This window comes from Macaca nemestrina, chromosome 6, assembly GCF_043159975.1.
Source record: "Macaca nemestrina isolate mMacNem1 chromosome 6, mMacNem.hap1, whole genome shotgun sequence".
Classification (NCBI taxonomy): domain Eukaryota; kingdom Metazoa; phylum Chordata; class Mammalia; order Primates; family Cercopithecidae; genus Macaca; species Macaca nemestrina.
In genome coordinates this window covers 32,548,482-32,566,965 of record NC_092130.1, presented here as the reverse complement: position 1 = coordinate 32,566,965, position 18,484 = coordinate 32,548,482, and the positions used below count along the sequence as shown (strand labels likewise).

At 37.6% G+C, this 18,484-nt stretch overlaps 1 protein-coding gene across 1 annotated transcript; it reads right to left on the bottom strand.

Moving 5' to 3' along the window:
- Positions 1–295: 295 nt before the first annotated feature.
- On the bottom strand, positions 296–7,403 carry LOC105466910 (serine peptidase inhibitor Kazal type 1). Its single transcript, XM_011716097.2, has 4 exons — positions 7,125–7,403; positions 5,379–5,410; positions 3,778–3,884; positions 296–420 (listed from the first exon to the last, which is right to left on the bottom strand). The coding sequence occupies exons 1-4, from the start codon at positions 7,177–7,179 to the stop codon at positions 375–377; spliced, it is 240 nt and encodes a 79-aa protein (XP_011714399.1). The 5' UTR covers positions 7,180–7,403; the 3' UTR covers positions 296–374.
- Positions 7,404–18,484: the final 11,081 nt, after the last annotated feature.

Genomic DNA, 18,484 nt, shown 5'->3' with positions numbered 1-18,484 from the left:
ACTGGGTATTTTCCAGTTGTTCCTTAAAATAGTAGTCCAGTCCTCTGCAGAATTACTTGCATTCATGATCATCCATGCTCTGCCATTTAATATCTGCAATCACATTTTCTCAGGCAGTGACCTCAGGATGTAAGAAAGATGAGGAAAGAAAAGGAATTGTGAGGGAAAAACCCTGTGTGAAATTACAGGATTCCTGGTGTTTTTAAAACTTGGTCTATTCTGAGTCTTGCCAAAGTCCCCTGACCCTGGTATAATCAAACATACCTTTGAGGAAAAAGCAAATGGGAACAACAGGGAGTATTCAGATGCATTTATTCAACTATCAGGCCAGCCAGGCCTCACAGTGACCTGATGGGATTTCAAAACCTTGGTTCTCAGCAAGGCCCAGATTTTCGAATGAGGACAGAAGTCTGGCGCTTCCTGCAGTAGAAATTAAAAAAAAAAAAATCAGCTTAAACTTTATTGACAAAAAAGTGACTATGGGAGAAAAACGGGGGAAAATAACTTCATTTAAAGTAGAGGGGTTTGAGATTTAGAATCTTTTCTCTTTCATTCATTTATACATTCACTTACTCATGAATTCATCAAATATTTATTGATTACTGTTGTATACTCTAAGGATACAACAGAAAGGAAAAACATCTGCCCTTACAGTTTTTACAGACCTAGTGGAGTGTTACAGTGAACCCCTGAAATTAAACTCAAATCCATCATTGCATCTTTTGCTCCTGATGCCTCTGCCTTCGCCACCAGGTTTCCATCTGAGCTGCTGCCTGAGCTATCGTTGGACCTTCTAATTGACTGACCTTTCATCTTAGAGCTCTAGGGATTCATTTCTGTGAGGTCTCGCAAAACTAAATCATATATTTATTCCACATGATTCCTGCCAGTTCTAAACATCCTCCCCTCCAGATAAAACCTCTCTGTTCGCCCCATACTGCCATTACCAAACCAGTTTTCTCTTCTCTAAGCTAAATATCTCTAAATGTTGTAATTGTTCCCTAGAAGACTGTTTCCAGGTCTTTAATTTTTCTAACCATTTTTTTCTTTGAATATACTGGCTTATAAAAATTCTTCTACTTCTCTATTACTGGAGGACATCTGACTTCCATATACTTTTTTTTTTCTTTTCTTTCTTTCTTTCTTTTTTTTTTTTTTAGACAGAGTCTCACTCTGTTGCCCAGGCTGGAGTATAGCGGTGTGATCTTGGGTCACTGCAGCCTCCGGCTCCCGGGTTCAAGTGATTCTCCTGCCTCAGCCTCCTGAGTAGCTGGGATTACAGGTGCATGTCACCACGCCCGGCTAATTTTTGTATTTTTAGTAGAGACGGGGTTTTACCATGTTGGCCAAGCTGGTCTCAAACTCCTAACATCAAGTGATCCGCCTGCCTGGGCCTTCCAAAGTGCTGGGATTACAGGCATGAGCCACCATGCTCAGTGAAACTCTTTAAGACTTTTTAATGCTTTCTTGTCCCACAATCATTAAGTACTCATTAATACTGATTTCCAAATCAGTTAGCATACATAAGCACACATACCTAAACAGAATAAACAAGAGTTGCTATGCTGTTCACTCTAGTTTCATATATTCACTGTCGACATACAGCTATGTAAATTTAAATTAATTTAGATAATATTAAATATTAAATATTAATAATATTAAATATTCAGTTTATCAGTTATGCTAGCCACACTTAAGTTAGTGTTAGCCACATTAAGGCTACTGTTTTGTGGCTAGTGGCTATGTATTAGACAGCATAAACATAGAACATTTCCATCATTATAGAAGGTTCTATTGGAAATGCAGATTTATGGAAAAGAATTTGCCAGTACAGATTTCCTGTGAAGACATAGAAGGAACAGAAAAAGTGTTTTTTGAATTTATTCGCCAAGCATATAATGACCAAGAAGACTGATTTGCAAGCCCTTGTTTGGTATTATCGACTTGTCTCAAACTAGGATCAGCATCTGGCTTTAGTTGCTAGGTAATAAGTTGGGGACTTTTAATCAACAGTGAAAAGGGCAATGTCATACATTAGGAAATATGTTGTATTTGAGAAAGCAACATTTTGTCTCTAGACCTAAATTTTCTTATCTGAGAAATATAGGAAGAGAGGTCATGTTTTCTAGCATAGAAATGTGCCTCCCGTATTTACATATTTTTGAACAAACAGAAAGAGTAAACAGAAACTTGTAGGTTTCAGAGACTAAGCAGACAGGGTGTCCCAGCCCTCTACTAATATTTTTCTAACGTTTCACTGTAAATGTTGAGTGGCACTTGGAAATTTCCCAAGTCTCAAAGCTGTTGTTCTCTTGCTTTCTCCTCCCATTGGATGGAAAGTTGATGTTTGACCTTAATGTCAAGAATGTGGGTCATGAGAAAACTAACAGGTGGCTTCAAATTCCTTTTACAAGTCTTAGTTATGGAAACGGATTCATTACAAAGTAGAATACCTAAGGTTTTGGGTCTAAAACTTCAAGATATTAGACCTCTCATCCTGGGGACCTATTTCCACGATACTTGCTAAACTCTGAGAATTTTCCACAATGGTTTAAACCAGCCCAAGAAGAAGGTTTGCATTACAGGCAAGGAAAGTTATGCAGTAGAATATAATAGAAATTTACACAGTCATTTGAGCCTGAGTCAAAGTCTTTAATATCAAGTCAATCTCAGAAAAACTAAAGTCACTCGTGGAATCCCCTTTTATTTGTTTTGTTCATTCCACACCTTTATTTAACCTGGCATGCTCTTTTGATATTGCCAAAATTCAGAGCTCTATTTAAATGGCATTCTATTCTTTTTTTTTTTCCTTTTTTTTTTTTTTTTTTTAATGGAGTCTCACTCTTGTCACCCAGGCTGGAGTGCAGTGGCACAATCTCAGCTCACTGCAACCTCCGCCTCCCAGGTTCAAGCGATTCTCCTGCCTCAGCCTCCTGAGTAGCTGGGGTTACAGGTGCCCACCACCACGGGGTTTCACCATGTTGGCCAGGCTGGTCTCAAATTCCTGACCTCAGGTGATCTACCTGCCTTGGCCTCCCGAAGTGCTGGGATTACAGGAGTGAGCCACGGCACCAGCCGGCATTCTATTCTTTTCATGGATCCTTTCTTGGCCCCTTTTAATAACAAAAAAATATGTATCCCTGCTTCACTCCTGTTGCACTTTATTTACACCTCATCTTCTGGCATTTGCCCAAAATTATAAGAAGCCATCCTATATGTGCTCATGACGTTTTCTTAGTCATAAGCACCAGTAAGACAAGGAATATTAGCATAATGCTTTACACATGCTAAGGTTTCAGTTGCTGAGTGAGATAGGAAATTTGTGTCGAATCTGTTTCTCTGTATCCCATCTCTTACTCATGGATACTGAGAAAATGAAGCTTTACTGAAACTGGCTTTCATATCCATGAGTAAAAATACATTTTTGGTTATATAATCTATACAATTTATATTTGCATAAATGAGAGCTTTAAAAAACACAATCATTGCAACCACTAATATTTCTTTTTAATTAAAGGTATTTTGTGTGTATAAGATTAATAAAAATCCAATCTATCAACTATTTTGCTGTAAAAATGTAGACTTTTATCATAAAAGTGACTTTTTAAAAATAATATTATAATGCTAAATGTATAAAAAGGAGAATAAGAAAGAGATAACTGTTTTTGGAAAAAGTAAATAGTTTGCTTCTCTCGGGGTGAGATTCATATTATCAGTATATTTGAAGATAACTATCTTAAAATATATAGTTTAAAAGAAACTCAAGTTTGTACTCACTGATTTTCAAAACATAGCACACATTCATTGGGATAAGTTTTTCCATCAGTCCCACAGACAGGGTCGTATATCTTGGTGCATCCAGTAAGTTCATTGTAACATTTGGCCTAAAAATGGAATTAAACAGAATCATTTCCCATTATTCTCCATTCTTGAGTTCATAGCAAAATCTCTGAAATGGTTTTAATTTCTCTGGGGCACAACTGTGATTGGGAGAACGATACTGTGTGTTGTAAGAGAAATAACCTAAGATCTCGAGACAGAAAACCTTGTTTTAAGTCATGCCTCTGCTATTTCTAAACTGTGTGACATTAGTAAGTCCTATGGCCCTTCTGAAACTCAGTCAGTTCATCTGCAAAATGGTGATGATATTACCATTTCCCACCTATCTCATAGTGTTGTTGTGAGGTTTGCACGGATGGGTGAGATAATGTTCAAGTTTACAGTTACTGCAGATGCTGGCATCTCTCAGGCTGGCCACATCTTGAGGTATGTTCTTCCTTGTACACTATAGTCCACACACACTGGCCTTCTATTAGGCACTTAAAGGCACTAGCCATCATCCAGTGTTGGAAGTCTTTGCATTCTACTCTAGTAAGAGTTTATAATCATCAAATGATTGGCATTGTCCTAGACACTGTCCTAGTGCTTTTTACATATTATTCTGTTTAAACCGCCTAACTATCCTGTGAACTAAGTATTATATTCTTCTTCAGGTGAAGATAATGAGGCACAAAGCAATAAAATTAGCCAAGGACACCTAGCTAAGGAATTCCTAAATTCAGAATTCAAACCTAGTCAGAGTTCCTGAGCTTTAGCTCTTAACTACTTCATTCTACTACATCTCCCCACCAGTTTTGCTTTGCTAACACTCATTATTATTATTATTATTATTATTATTATTATTTTTGGCTCAAAATGACCCCTCACTTACTTCGGAGCACCCTCCCTGATCTCTCTAACTAGGCTAAGTTCTTAATGGCAGCATATCTTTTTCATAACACTTATCACAAATGTAATAATGCGTTCATTCATGAACTTTTGGTCTATTAGCTGTCTCTGACTAGATATAAATGTACTGAGAAGAGGGACACTTCTTCCTCTGGTCTCCAAATTTACTGAAATTACCTTTTAAACAAAAAAATATGAAAAGATTAGAGTTAGAATATTTTTCTAGAAGAAGAACCTAGTTTATTGTTTTCTGTTGTTCATTATAAATTAGAGCCACACCTTGGTCATTGGGAAAGCTGCATGCCAACATGGTCAAACTGGCTGTAAGGAGGAAGGGCTACTTGGAGTGAACTTGAGAAGGCTTCCACCCCAAATACTTGTTTACAGCTATCACTAGTTTATATAAAAACCCCTTCACAGCAAGCACTGTAGGACTATATAGAACTTGCTTATACATCAGTGAAATTGTCCTTCAATATATGCCTGTGGGGTGGAACTACTATTACCGTTTGCATTTCACACATTAACCCTCCCTAGCATTCATAGTCCTCTTAACTTCAGGCTCAACTGAAAGGTGACAGCAAGGCTGCATTTTTGTTGGATCAAACTGTTCCAGCCTGAGAAATAAGAAATTACAAGTATCTCTTTACCTCTCTTCCCAGGGAGTCAGCTCCAGTGTTACCTGGAAATAAATCAGATATGGTAAGTTGGGTCCTAAACGAGAGAAGTCAGATCTATTCTTCCTCAGAATTCTCTGCTTTCACTGCAGACCATGACTTCTTTACTAGGCTCTTTCATTCCCTACCCTTTCTGATTTCTATAATCTTCCAAAAGTATCTGACTGATTTTCCTGCACCCCCTCCCTGGCAAAACCTTAAAAAGATTAAGTAAAACTTTGATTATGACCAAAGTATCTCAATTTGATGTTTTAGGAAGTTGATCTATTTCCTTGAAAATAGAAATTATGTACTTACTGCTGGAAATGTATCAGGCACTGAGCAAATTATCTTTTGAATCCTCACAAACATTCTCAAAACCAGTTACTAGATCTTTAATCTCACAATTAGTGAAGTATACTTTCTATTTGTTTACAGATGAAAAGCTGTGAAATAGTTATCACAAGCAGTAACCAGGCCTTCTGATGCAAAATTAGCTTTTTCAATTACACTTAAATTTTCTTTTGTAAGTAATGTTGAAAAAATAGAGATCTTTTGCCAACTCACTATCAGTTCCCAAAAAGCTATTTCCAACAATTGCATCATATGGACTATGGGTCCAACTCACATTTATTGAATTTACAGGTAGTCAAAATAGCTAATCTCCGTTCCCCGGAAGATAGCATAGGTTTTGCTGACAACATGTAGAAAATGATAACTGTGGATGAGTTCATGGAAGCGAAAGGGATTAATCTGATAGCATCCAAATAAGGAAATATTTGTGAAAATTAATTTTTAATATCATCAATCTTTGAGGTGATCTGGGTAAAGAGGTAGTTCTTTGTATCTAAATGTAATGAAAATTAGCGAGGCATCTAAGAGCTTGGAGAATTTCCCCCAGGATAGTCAGAACTTGATGTTGTTGGGGGCCCACTGGCTTTTAGAATCTAGTTGAATCTAAAAACTGATGAGCAGGTGCTCATCACAAGCATCTATTTGTATTAATTAACATGCACGAGGAGGGGGAAAGGGAACACTGACAGCTGTCATAAGTATTCGGCGAATACAACAAACAATATTCTTCCTCTTCTTAGCAAAGTGCTGATTTGGCTCTCCACAGGATCCGTCGCTACATGAGAGGTGAAGTTGAAAATGTTAACTATTTCCAATGATAAAAAGGAAACTGATCTTCGCTTTGAGGGTTCAGAGTTGTCTGTTAACATTGTCAAGATGCAGTTGGGGGTATATGTGCACCATCTATTCAAGCAGAATGTTTTCTTTCAAAACATTCAAAACGTGTAATGTAAATACACAAAATGCAATTTTTGTATTTCCAGATACTAATAAGAAATACCAGAAACTGAAAATAAAAACTCCCCTTTATATCACATATATTATTGTAATTTGGCCTTACACATTTACAAAATTAGAAGTATAGTTAAAATTGAAATATTTTTACCCTTTTTTCTCTACTGTATTCCAACAAAGGGTCAGCCACATCAATAGAGGAAAACCATTTTATCTCTAGGCAGTTCTTACTAGCAGAATTGTTTTCCTTGTAGTAAGTTAAAAATCCCTCTTAAAAAATAATTCTTATCTGTGGATTCTATTTCATCTCACTAGGTCCAAAAGATCTCTCGAAGACTAGACTACATCAAAAGTCTAGAAGATAATGTGCTCCACAAAGCAACAGGTCAAAATGATTTTATTTAAATTTGAAAAATATGCAAAAACACTTACCAGATAGACTCAACAGGGCCAAGGCACTGAGAAGAAAGATGCCTGTTACCTTCATGGCTGAAATTCTGCGTCCAGAGGTCAGTTGAAAACTGCACTGCACTTACCACGTCTCTTCAGAAGCCTGGGACTGGAAGGGTCATATGGCAGACGACAGCAAGGCCCCACCTACTGGGCTATATCATAGATCTCCCTGGTTATTGATTGACTCTGTGTTGTAGCCTGGCCTCTAGGTTCTGGGAATGTCACCTGCGTAAGAAAGGTGAAAGGAGCCAGGTGGGCCTGAAACATGCAAGGCAAACATTCTGTCAGGAAAATAGTTCTAGTGGTTAGTTTGATCCCGCTCTCTCTATGGTTGGGGGAAAGTCATACCCTTCTGAAGCCTGTTTTCTCCCCTGTAAGGTAAACCCAAAGATCCCTTCTACTCTGTAGGTCTGGATAGATGAGCAGGTATGGATAGCGACTAGAAAGAATTTTATTCCAAGTAGGATAAAACCTCTCCATTCTTTCTTCCTTTCCTCCACTCTTCATTTCTTATTCTTCTTTCTCTTTTCTCTATTTTTCTATCACCCATTCACAAAGCTTAAAGTAGCTGATGGAGTGGCAGATGAGAGGGAAAGAGAGAGCAAGAGAGAGAGAGAGAAGACTCAGTTCCCTAAAGCGTGTATTCTAGAGTAGAGGGTGCTTGTTGGAGTCACTTTTGCTGTGCTTCTGTGTATTCATCTGGAAATTAAAATAATAATAACATCTAACTCAAAGGGTTACTCTTTCATTTGAGAATATGTGCTGGTTATCTACCATGTGTTGTTGGAAGAGAATTCTCCATCCTCTCTCATGTTTCTGCATGTCTTATGAGTAGAGGTACCGATAACCTTTGTTTCAGACTATCTTTTTAAGGGTGTTTGTATAGCAAATGACCTTAGCAAATATGTAATGTCTCCCTCTGCATCAAAAGTCAGGTTTGTTTACTGTTTAGTGTAATAAAGTTAATATCTCCTTCTAGGGCAAAGATCATGTTAATTGCCCTATTTAAAAGATTTCGGGTTTTTAAAAGCTTGGCCTTGCTTTCCTTTTAACACATTGTACTTTCGCTGCAAGTATCACTTGATGTGCCTTACATTGGCCTGTGGAAATTGGGGCTTGGGAAACCAGAACAAATTCCAACACTCTGGCTGTTGCTATGGAGTAATTAAGTCCCTTATCTCTGAGCCAGGAGTCTGTGCCTTCTGCCAGAAACCATTATAATGTGGCAGGTTAACTTCTTAGCTTCCAAGTAGGATAAAATCTCAAACCCTTTCCAAGTCATGACAAGAACTGTATTTATCTCTCGAGACAGATCAGTAAATAAAAATAACAATCTCTGTCTTCATGGAGCTTCCATTGCATTTTTGTTGAGGGAGGCAGGTGACAAAAAATAATAAATGATTATAAAATATATCAGATATCTATTATGGAGAAATGGATAGGAAGGATAAGGGTGCTGGAGGGTTAAGGAGATATGTATTATAGCATAATCAGAAGAGGTCTTGCTTTTCAGGTGATATCAAACAGAGACATGAAGGAAATGAGGATTTGAACTATGTAATTATTCCAAGGATGTGCATTCCAGACAGAGAGAATAGTAAGTGCAAAGGCTGTGAGGCTGACGTTGGTTTGACATGTTTGAGAAACATCCAGGAGGACAGTCTGGCTTCCAGCAAAGTGATAGAGGGCAGAATGGGAGATGAAATAAAGGAAGCAGTGAGGGTCTAGATCTAGTGTAGGCTAGAGTAAGGACTTTGGTTTTTATCAAAGGGAAGCTTTGGAAGTGTTTAGTTCTTGACATCACTATTTGGATGTTTTACAGCTACTTCAAATCTAATATGTCCCATACTACTATTTTGATCTTTCACCACAGTATTTTTGTCTCTATTCTCCCTACAGCTTCTTTTCTTTCCAGTAGATCACTCAAGCCCAAACCTCATTGTTCTCCCTGATATTTCCCTTTCCCCTTTCTATGCATCATCTTCCACACTTAATTTGCTACTAAGTTCTCTTCTTGGATTCGTGTTCAAAATAACCTCAACTCCGGACACTTCTCATTAGCTTCCACTGTCATATCTAAGACAACGCCATCATTTCCCCCCTGGGTTTCTGCATTTCCTGCAAAGAGTTTCTCAACATTTGTTGTTATTTCTTCCTTAAAGTTGCTGCCCATGGAACAGTCAAGGGATGTTTATGGACTGCAAATTTGATAATGTCTCTGTCCAGTTTCTCATTGTTCAGAATGCTCAGGAAGAATTTAGGTTCTGCATGACTTGGCTCCTTTCTATCTTTATTCCCCAAGAGGTTCTTCCTTGCTCAATCCGGTTATTTCCTTGCTACTTTGGTCATTTCTCTGTTACCCTTTGCTAGGGCCAAGAAAACAAAACAAAACAGCTTTGCACCCTCTAAGGTTAAAAGGTTAAGTGGTAGGTATTTTCTCATTAAGCCATTCTTTCTGGGTCTTCCTTTACTTCTTTCTGCATCTAGATTAATGCCTCCTATTGTATGATTTCATAAAACCCTTCATTGCACTTAAAATAATTCCAACTCTACAGCTATTTGTATGATTATTATGTAATATCTCTTTATTTTTAGAGAGCAAATACAGCTGCTTTATTTATTGTAGCACTTAATAAAGTGTCTGGAAAATAGTAGACACTAAATAAATATTTCCTAAAAACATAAATTAGGAGATAAATGTATATACTTCTGAAGACCAAGGTTTATGCCTTGTTCATTTCTGTGTCTCCAGTGCCTCCAGTTGAGTAGCCATTCATTGGCTCATCATCAGGCCTTTTATTCCTTCAACTATTAGTATATTCAAATATCCATCAAGTCCTTACTATACAAAAACTTTTGGCTGAGTGCTGGGGAAATGGATATGATGTCTGCCCTCATGGAGTTTAGTCTTAGCATTGATAGATATTGGTTGAATCATATTTGATTTTATTTGGGATGAAAATATATTTGTTCTTTTCATCTCAAATCATTATTTAAATAGTAGTTTTGTGGCCAGTAAGAAACTTCCAATAACCACTGTTAAGGAGGGTTCATATGTGAGAAAAGGATTTTTTTCCCTTGGGTCTCACAAGCAGTGTGGGGAGAAGGGAGTTGGCTGGAATCTGGTCAGGTAAACTCATTAGATAATAATAGCAACAGTAATAACTTTAGATTTAGGCCTGCCTGATGCCAAAGCCTCGGCTCTTTTCACCAAACAGTGCTTTTTAAACATTTGACTGTGAACCTAAAGTAAAAATTTTGGGGTATGGCCTAGTATATGTATTATATGTAGATGTGGGAGCAGACAAACACAGTTGTTAAAAAATAAAACATAGTCTTATTATAATGAGGACTCTTGATAGATTTTTTTATTCTATTCCATCTCAGTTCACCAATACTAATCTGTAATTAGAAAAATATTTCACTACAGAAACATATCCTGTGGACCCCAGACAATCTTGTTTTTTAAATCACTACAATACTTAGATGAATTCTAGTTAAAAACTGGCCCTAGGTCGGGTGCGGTGGCTCAAGCCTGTAATCCCAGCACTTTGGGAGGCCGAGACGGGTGGATCACGAGGTCAGGAGATCGAGACCATCCTGGCTAACACGGTGAAACCCCGTCTCTACTAAAAAATACAAAAAACTAGCCAGGCGAGGTGGCGGGCGCCTGTAGTCCCAGCTACTCGGGAGGCTGAGGCAGGAGAATGGCGTGAACCCGGGAGGCGGAGCTTGCAGTGAGCCGAGATCCGGCCACTGCACTCCAGCCTGGGCGACAGAGCGAGACTCCGTCTCAAAAAAAAAAAACAAACAAAACAAAACAAAAAAAAAACTGGCCCTAAATTTGTGATAGGGAATGGCCCTTTTCAGACAACAAGTTGAAGAGGATAAACAAAACCTATGGAGAGAGGAGCCTGTCTCCAGTTATAAATCTACCATTTCAACTGTGATATGACTGGGTAAAACAGTTTTCTCAACTACAAAAATACACATCATACAGTGTTCATTTGGTGTGAGAATAAACTAAGAAACAATAAGTCAATATTGTGCAAAAATATTATTCCTCACATCTCCAGGAATTATAATTGCTAGCTAGTAATGCTATCACCCTCTTTCCGTGAATTAGAACAATAGAAAATATATTGAGGCCTCATACGATCAATTCTTGACAGAATAAATATTGTTTGCCCTGGGAGATGAGGAGTGCATTGACCAGAGAAATCCTGCTATAGTGCTAGACTATTAGTCATACTGAATGTGTTTACATTGCTCAACCTTGTGTACATTTTTTCCTTTTCTTCTTTACCGGTCTGAGTACATATTTATGCATGTCTATCTTTGGGAAACTCAAGCAAACATATTATGACCTACTCCCTTCTGATTCAAGGACTAATTATTCACCTGAGTAAAGAGTGATGACAAAACTCAAGAGAACTGCTCTAAAGGATGTTGACAATACATGCTGGAATGGGGATGTTGGGCTGGCACCTGTTGATTTTCACATTCTGTGCCCAAAATTTAACTAGTAAGAAAAAAATGACAGAAACTGGAGATATACAGCTTATTATATTTAGCCTGACATTTGGAGACTTCCTTGACATAGTTGCATCTTAACTCTTCAACTTTTATTTTTCATTATTTAGAGAACTTCATGGCTTTTCATAAATGACCTCTTGTTTTTATTCCACTACTCGTTCTCCAGATAGGTCGCATGTGTACCTATTTCCTGTGCGCATCCTCTACAGCTTGGGTAAAATGTCTGTGGTGCTTGATGCAATTAGGAATGATTTTCTCACTTTCCTTTGCCTCTCCTAGTAGTTTGTAAAGCTATCACTTAATAATCACATTGATTACATCCTCCTCATCATCATTATCACTATAGCCACTACTAATATTTTTCAAAGGTTTCTATTCATCAATCACTGTAGTATTTTATTTTCATCATTTAAATCCTGATAGCATTGTTATTTCTCTTTTATAAGAAAGGAAACTGAAGCACAGAGATTTCAATTTTCTTGTTCCTGGTAACAGATTAGTAGATATGGTATTTGTTGATTTGTGTGTGTGTGTGTATGAACTTAATCTTAACGTCATGATGAGAACGCTGGATTAAACTCCAAGAAGCCAGGATTCTTAATTTAATACTGCCACACAGAAAGGGCTGTCTCCTCATCTATGTAAACCCTGCACTTAAGCATGTCTCTGTTATAGCACATGAAACTGGAAATTCTAATTTTTCATTTTTCTTATTTGTCTCCTTTACTAAACTCCTGGATGTCATGACCTTTTGTCTACAGAGTCAAGTACACTGTTAGATCCAGTGGCACCTGATAACATGGGCAAAATCCATGCCTTCTAAGCATTTGTGGGCATAGTAGACGTTAATAAGATTGCAAAGAAATGGTAGAGGGAATTTCACCACACACAAGTCAACAAAATATTTTAAAAACATGTCAGCCTTTGTAACTACTCTTAACTGGAAGTCTTTCTTGGTCATTTCCCACCAAGCAGTAGCCAAACTTACAAATGTTGGTTACTCTTTCTTCATTCTCTTTTCTACGCTCTCCAGCCAGGAATGAAACAACCAGTTTCTTTCCTTGTCTAGAACAGAAACAGATGACACCTTGACTCTGGAGATACCATATCTAACAAGTTCTTTTCAGGATATTTTCCCAAAAAAAGACAGTTCTTTCCTTAAAATAAATTCTGGTGCCAGCTGTAAAGATAGTAACATTACCAGCATGTCGTTTAATGACTGAAAGTCTAATCTTTGCAGAATGACAGACCTCAGTTCAAACCTACGTGTGATTTTGAGCTAAACTTCACATTTATGACCATCAATTTTCATAATTTTTCCTCCAAATACCCTCAGGCTGGATGGGTTTTAAAACTCAATTTTTTTTGTAAATTTTTAAAAAGTTATATGATGCAGTTCAGAAAGCCCAATGGTGCCTGGCACAACATGCTTTAATCACACCAATAATTCTTCAGCAAAACATATCATGTAGAGAAAATAATTATCCTTAAATCATCTCTTGACAGATTTTGCTGTCAAATGAGTTACAAAATGAAATGAACAAAAAACTTCTGAAACAAAACAAAAACAAAACAAACCCCTCTGTGGGGTTTGAAATGATAAATTAGGGACTGTGGATCTGTAGATACTTCACGGAGTTGTTACGAGGAATAAAGAGGATAATGCCTTTACATAAGGCTCATAGCTCAGGCCGGGACAACAAGGGGTTAATAAGTGCCTGTGCCTACTGCTACTATTGCTGCCATATGATGGTTTATATCACATTTGGGATCAACTACCTGCCCTTTCTCTTTCCTTGTATTGGTGTAATTTTTCCTTATTTTATGTTCAATTTATAGGAAGCTTCTGAAACTGCTCTTACGTTAGTTTTTTTCTTCCTTCCTTCCTTCCTTTCTTTCTTTCTTTCTTTCTTTCTTTCTTTCTTTCTTTCTTTCTTTCTTTCTTTCTTTCTTTCTTTCTTTCTTTCTTTTCTTTCTTTCTTTCTTTCTTTTCTTTCTTTCTTTCTTTCTCTCTTTCTTTCTCTCTCTTTCTTTCTTTTTCTTCTTTTTCCTTTCTTTCTTTCTCTTTCTCTCTTTCTTTCTTCCTTTCTTCCTTTCTTTCTGGCAGAGTCTCACTGTGTCGCCTGGGCTGGATTACAGTGGCATGATCCCGGCTTACTGCAATCTCTGTCTTCTGCTTCAAGTGATTCTCCTGCCTCAGACTCCTGAGTAGCTGGGACTACAGGCAAGCACCGTGGCGCCTGGCTAATTTTTGTAATTTTAGTGGAGAGGGGGGTTTTACCATGTTGGCTATGCTGCTCTCGAACTCCTGACCTCAGGGGATCCACCTGCCTCGGCCTCACAAAGTGCTGGGATTACAGGCATGAGCCACTGCACCCAGCCACATTAACTTTTCTTATAGGGACAAGCCATCTGTGTTGGAGACCAACTGTCTTAGACACAGAAGAGTTTTGTGAATGACTCCTATCAGCTCTCTTCACTGATAGACCTCTGAGTCTCATTTTCCAGCAGCTTTGCTCTTCTCTCAATCTGGCACTGATCCCCTACAGCAATCATTAACTAAATGTTCAAACATAAGACAAGGAAGCACCCAGTTGAGAAACGTGTTTACTGGAAGAAAAAAAAAATGTTTCTTGTAACGTATGAAAATCAAATAATAATTCTGTAGCTAAAGGTAGTAGCGTATATCTGGGGACAAAAGGTCAATTAATATATAACCACATTTCAGATAAGGAAATATAGAATGGCTGTGGAACAACAATAGCAAGAGGGAGAGTGTACGAAGATCTTAGAAACAATTTCAGTAGATTCTGGCTTCTAGTCCCATACTCTTAACCAAACGTCTTATATTTTATTAATGAATTTATTCTTGCCAATTCATATGATCATTTTTACTCTTTCTCACTTTTCTAGATGTATTGTGTATGTCTCCAGACTCTAGCTGGCTTCACTGTACTGTGGAACATTTCCACATAATGCCCCGATATCATTTCAAACATACTTTATAAAACATATCTGATTATTTTATTTCTTAACAATTCTCCTTTCCCAAATTTCTCCAGTTCTCTTGAGAGCATTGCCATTATTTCAAATCTTAGGTTTAGAGTCTCCTTGGGTCTTGTTCTTTGCTTTTCCATGACCCTTGATCTAATCCATCATCAATTTTTCTAATTCATCTTTCATCTATATTCATCTTTCTATTCATCTTCCATCGCTCTAGGCCTAGAGTATTCCCCCATGGTCTCTCCTACTTGCTATAGGCTATCCATCTCATGGTCCTGAAGAGGGAGAGGACCTGGATTGGTGACTTGATCTGCCACTCACCAACACTGTGATCCCTGTCCCCTCTTTCCTTCACCAGCCTCCTATTTCCCCTAACATAGTCACTGTATTAGTCTGTTCTCATGCTGCTAATAAAGACATACCCAAGACTGCGTATTTTATAAAGGAAAGAGGTTTAATTGACTCACAGTTCCACATGGCTGGGGAGGCCTCAGTCAACCTACAGTCATGGCAGAAGGAGAAGTAAACACATCCTTCTTCACATGGCAGCAGCAAGGAGAAGTCTGAGCAAAAGGGAGAAAAATTCCTTATAAAACCATCAGACCTTGTGAGAACTTACTATCACGAGAACAGCATGAGGGTAACCACACCCATGATTCAATTACCTCCCCACCGGGTCCCTCCCATGACACATGGGGATTATGGGAACTACAATTCAAGATGAGACTTAGGTGGGAACTTAGCCAAATCATATCAGTCATCAAACCATGTTAAACCTACTTGACTCTGTCTCCACATTTGTTTTGCTGATTCTTCCTTCGTTCAGAAAATTATCAACTTGTTTACGTTGCCTAACTGTTCATTGCATCCTGCTATTTTAAAAATATAAACGTATTTTAGGATAGTTTTAGATTTGTCAAAAAATTGTAAAGTTTGTACAGAAAATGTACGGATATCCCTAACCCAGTTTTCCCTATTCTTAACATTTTACATTACCTGGGTACATTTTTCAAAACTACCAAACAAACACTGGCATATTACCATTAATTAAACACCACACTTCATTGTGATTTCACTAGTTTTACCATTGGTATTCTTTTCCTGTTCCAGGATCTCATCTAGGATATAACATCACATTTAGTGATTGTATTTCCTTAGTCTCTTCTGATCTGTGACATAACAGACTAAGAAAACACAACCATTAAATGTGGGAAAAAATAACTGTCCTTAGTCTCTTCTGTAACAGATCAGAAAAGATTAAGGAAAATCAGTTATTCCTCATTTTTCATTACCTGGACAAGTTTTAAGGAGTAGTCAGGTATTTTTTCAAATATCCCTCAATTTTTTAAAATGTTTTTCCCATGAGTAGGCTGCAGTTAGGGATTTGGGGAAAGAACCTCCAAATTAAAGAGATCAGATACCTTTCTCATCAGATATTATGGATACATGCTATTAATATGACGTCACCCATGATGCTAAACTTTATCATCTGTTCCATGTGGTGTTCCTCAACTATAAAACTAGTTTTGACTGCCTTTTCATAGCCCATTATTTGGAAGAAAGTCAGTAAGTGCAGCTCACATTGGGGAATGGGGAGTTAAGCTTCAACTCTTTGAGAACAGAGTATCTCCATAAACTGTTTCAAATTCCTCTGTAAGGAACATATGTCTCTTCCTCTTTATTGATATATTCATGTATTTAGTAAAAGATTTATATCAGTATAATTACTGAGATAGATAAGTACACAGTCTCACGAATATGTATTTAATATTTTGGTTATAATTCAATAATACACTCTTTATTTTGGTGGTCAAATTGTTCCAGATTTGGCCACTCTATTGGGTGAGCTTTCAGACTGGCTCCTATAGCACTTTGACTTACTTTTATTTTATGTTTATTTTGTTTTTTGACAATTTTATTTTCGGGCACTACAAGATGCTCAACTCTCTCTCTCTCTCTCTCTCTATATATATATATATATATACACACACACACACACACATATATATAAAGAAAACATTCAAAAATTTTTATTATATATTATAAGGTGTACAACATGATGTCTTGCTATACATAAATGACTACTACAATCAAGCCAATTAACACATTCATCATCTCACATAATTACCTTTTTTTAAAAAAAGATAAGAACACTTAACATCTGTCTACTGTCTTAGAAAATTTCTGGTACACAATGAAATATTATTAATTATAGTCCTCATGCTGTGTGTTAGATATCCAGACTTTTTTTTTTTTTTGGAGACGGAGGTTTGCTCTGTCGCCCAGTCTGGAGTGCAGTGGCGTTATCTTGGTTCACTGCAAGCTCCGCCTTTCAGGTTCGTGAGATTCTCCTGCCTTAGCCTCCTGAGTAGCTGGGATTACAGGCGCACACCACCACACCTGACTGATTTTTGTATTTTTAGTAGAGATGGGGTTTCACCATGTTGGCCAGACTGGTCTTAGACTCCTGACCTTGTGATCCACCTGCCTTGGCCTCCCAAAGTACTGGAATTACAGGCATAAGCCACCACGCCTGGCTGATATCTAGACTTTTTCATCTGTATAACTTTGTACCCTTTGGCCTCCCTATTCCCAGAATAATCCTGCAACTCCCTTAAAACTCCTTTTTGCAATTATGATAAAATGCAAATCCCTAGCATTGCATAAGAGATCCTTTGTGATTTACTCCTTGCTTATGGACAAATTCATCTGTATCTCAGTTTAAATTTCAGCTATTCTGGGAAGACTTCTTTTATCAACTGCCTCCTCCCATTAAAACATGGGTTTAGAAACCTTTCTATGTATTTCCATAGTATGCTGGCCACATGGTGGCAGACTCTGAATAAACTGTATTGAATGAATAATATTGTGATCTTCACAATGGCAATTACCCATGGTATCTTCATTTGTAAAACAAACGTGATGGCTTTTTAGACATTAATAGTTTGGATGCAATGAAGTTAGTTTTTGAAAATGCTATCTGAATTGTTATCAATTCACAGATATAAATTATATTAGAAAACCAGGGTGAGGAATGAAACAAGTTGCATTAATCTGAATCAGCTCTCCCCCACGCCTCTCCAATGCAAAGCCTAAGACAAGTAGTTTATTTGGCAGCAAGCAGGAGTAGGAAACCAATTTTAAGGCAGGAAAAGGAGAAAAAGCCGTGCCTCCTTGTTCTTATTACATGGTGAGCAACTTGGGCTCCTGTTACACAGGGAAACTTGCTAATTCTTTTACTGTTGTAAACAGTGGACTTAGCATTCAATGCATGCTAGGAGTAGATACGAGCAGTAAAGAAGACCTCAAGCTTATAGAAAACCTTTTTATATGTCTAACATCCTTTAAGTATCTACTGAGTATGAGGAGAATGTGAAAGTGAATGAGATATGACCTTTCCCGAAGTTTTGTTGCTTGAATGAAGCATATGCAGTCAGAGAATAAGAAAACCAGATGCGAAAGGATCTTGCTTGAATACCAGGCTGCAAAATTTGGGCTTCACTTAATATATAAAGGACACATAGTGAAGATATTTAAGCAGGAGAGTTACGAGTTACCTGATCAAAGCTGTATTTTAGGAATATTGTTTTGGTGGGAATTTGAATGGATTACACTTGGGAGGGACCATTGGTAGGTGAGAAATAATTTGATGATAACTATTAGGAGCCTGAACTGGGAGGATAGAATGGGGCATTTCAGGGTATTTCAATGTAAATGAGAAAATAGAGTGGTCAGGGCTCAGAATCTCTGAAGCCGACTAAGGATCAATGATTTGGAGACTATATGTCACCTAGTTGTCT

What these genes read in the sequence shown, in the direction of transcription:
- LOC105466910 (XM_011716097.2), bottom strand. Translation starts at nt 7,179, where the DNA reads ATGAAGGTAACAGGCATCTTTCTTCTCAGTGCCTTGGCCCTGTTGAGT. An exon ending in GGCCCTGTTGAGTCTATCTG is followed by an intron (nt 5,411 to 7,124) that starts GTAAGTGTTTTT and finishes ATTTATTTCCAG; the next exon opens with GTAACACTGGAGCTGACTCC. An exon ending in GTGCTATGTTTTGAAAATCA is followed by an intron (nt 421 to 3,777) that starts GTGAGTACAAAC and finishes TTTCTACTGCAG; the next exon opens with GAAGCGCCAGACTTCTGTCC.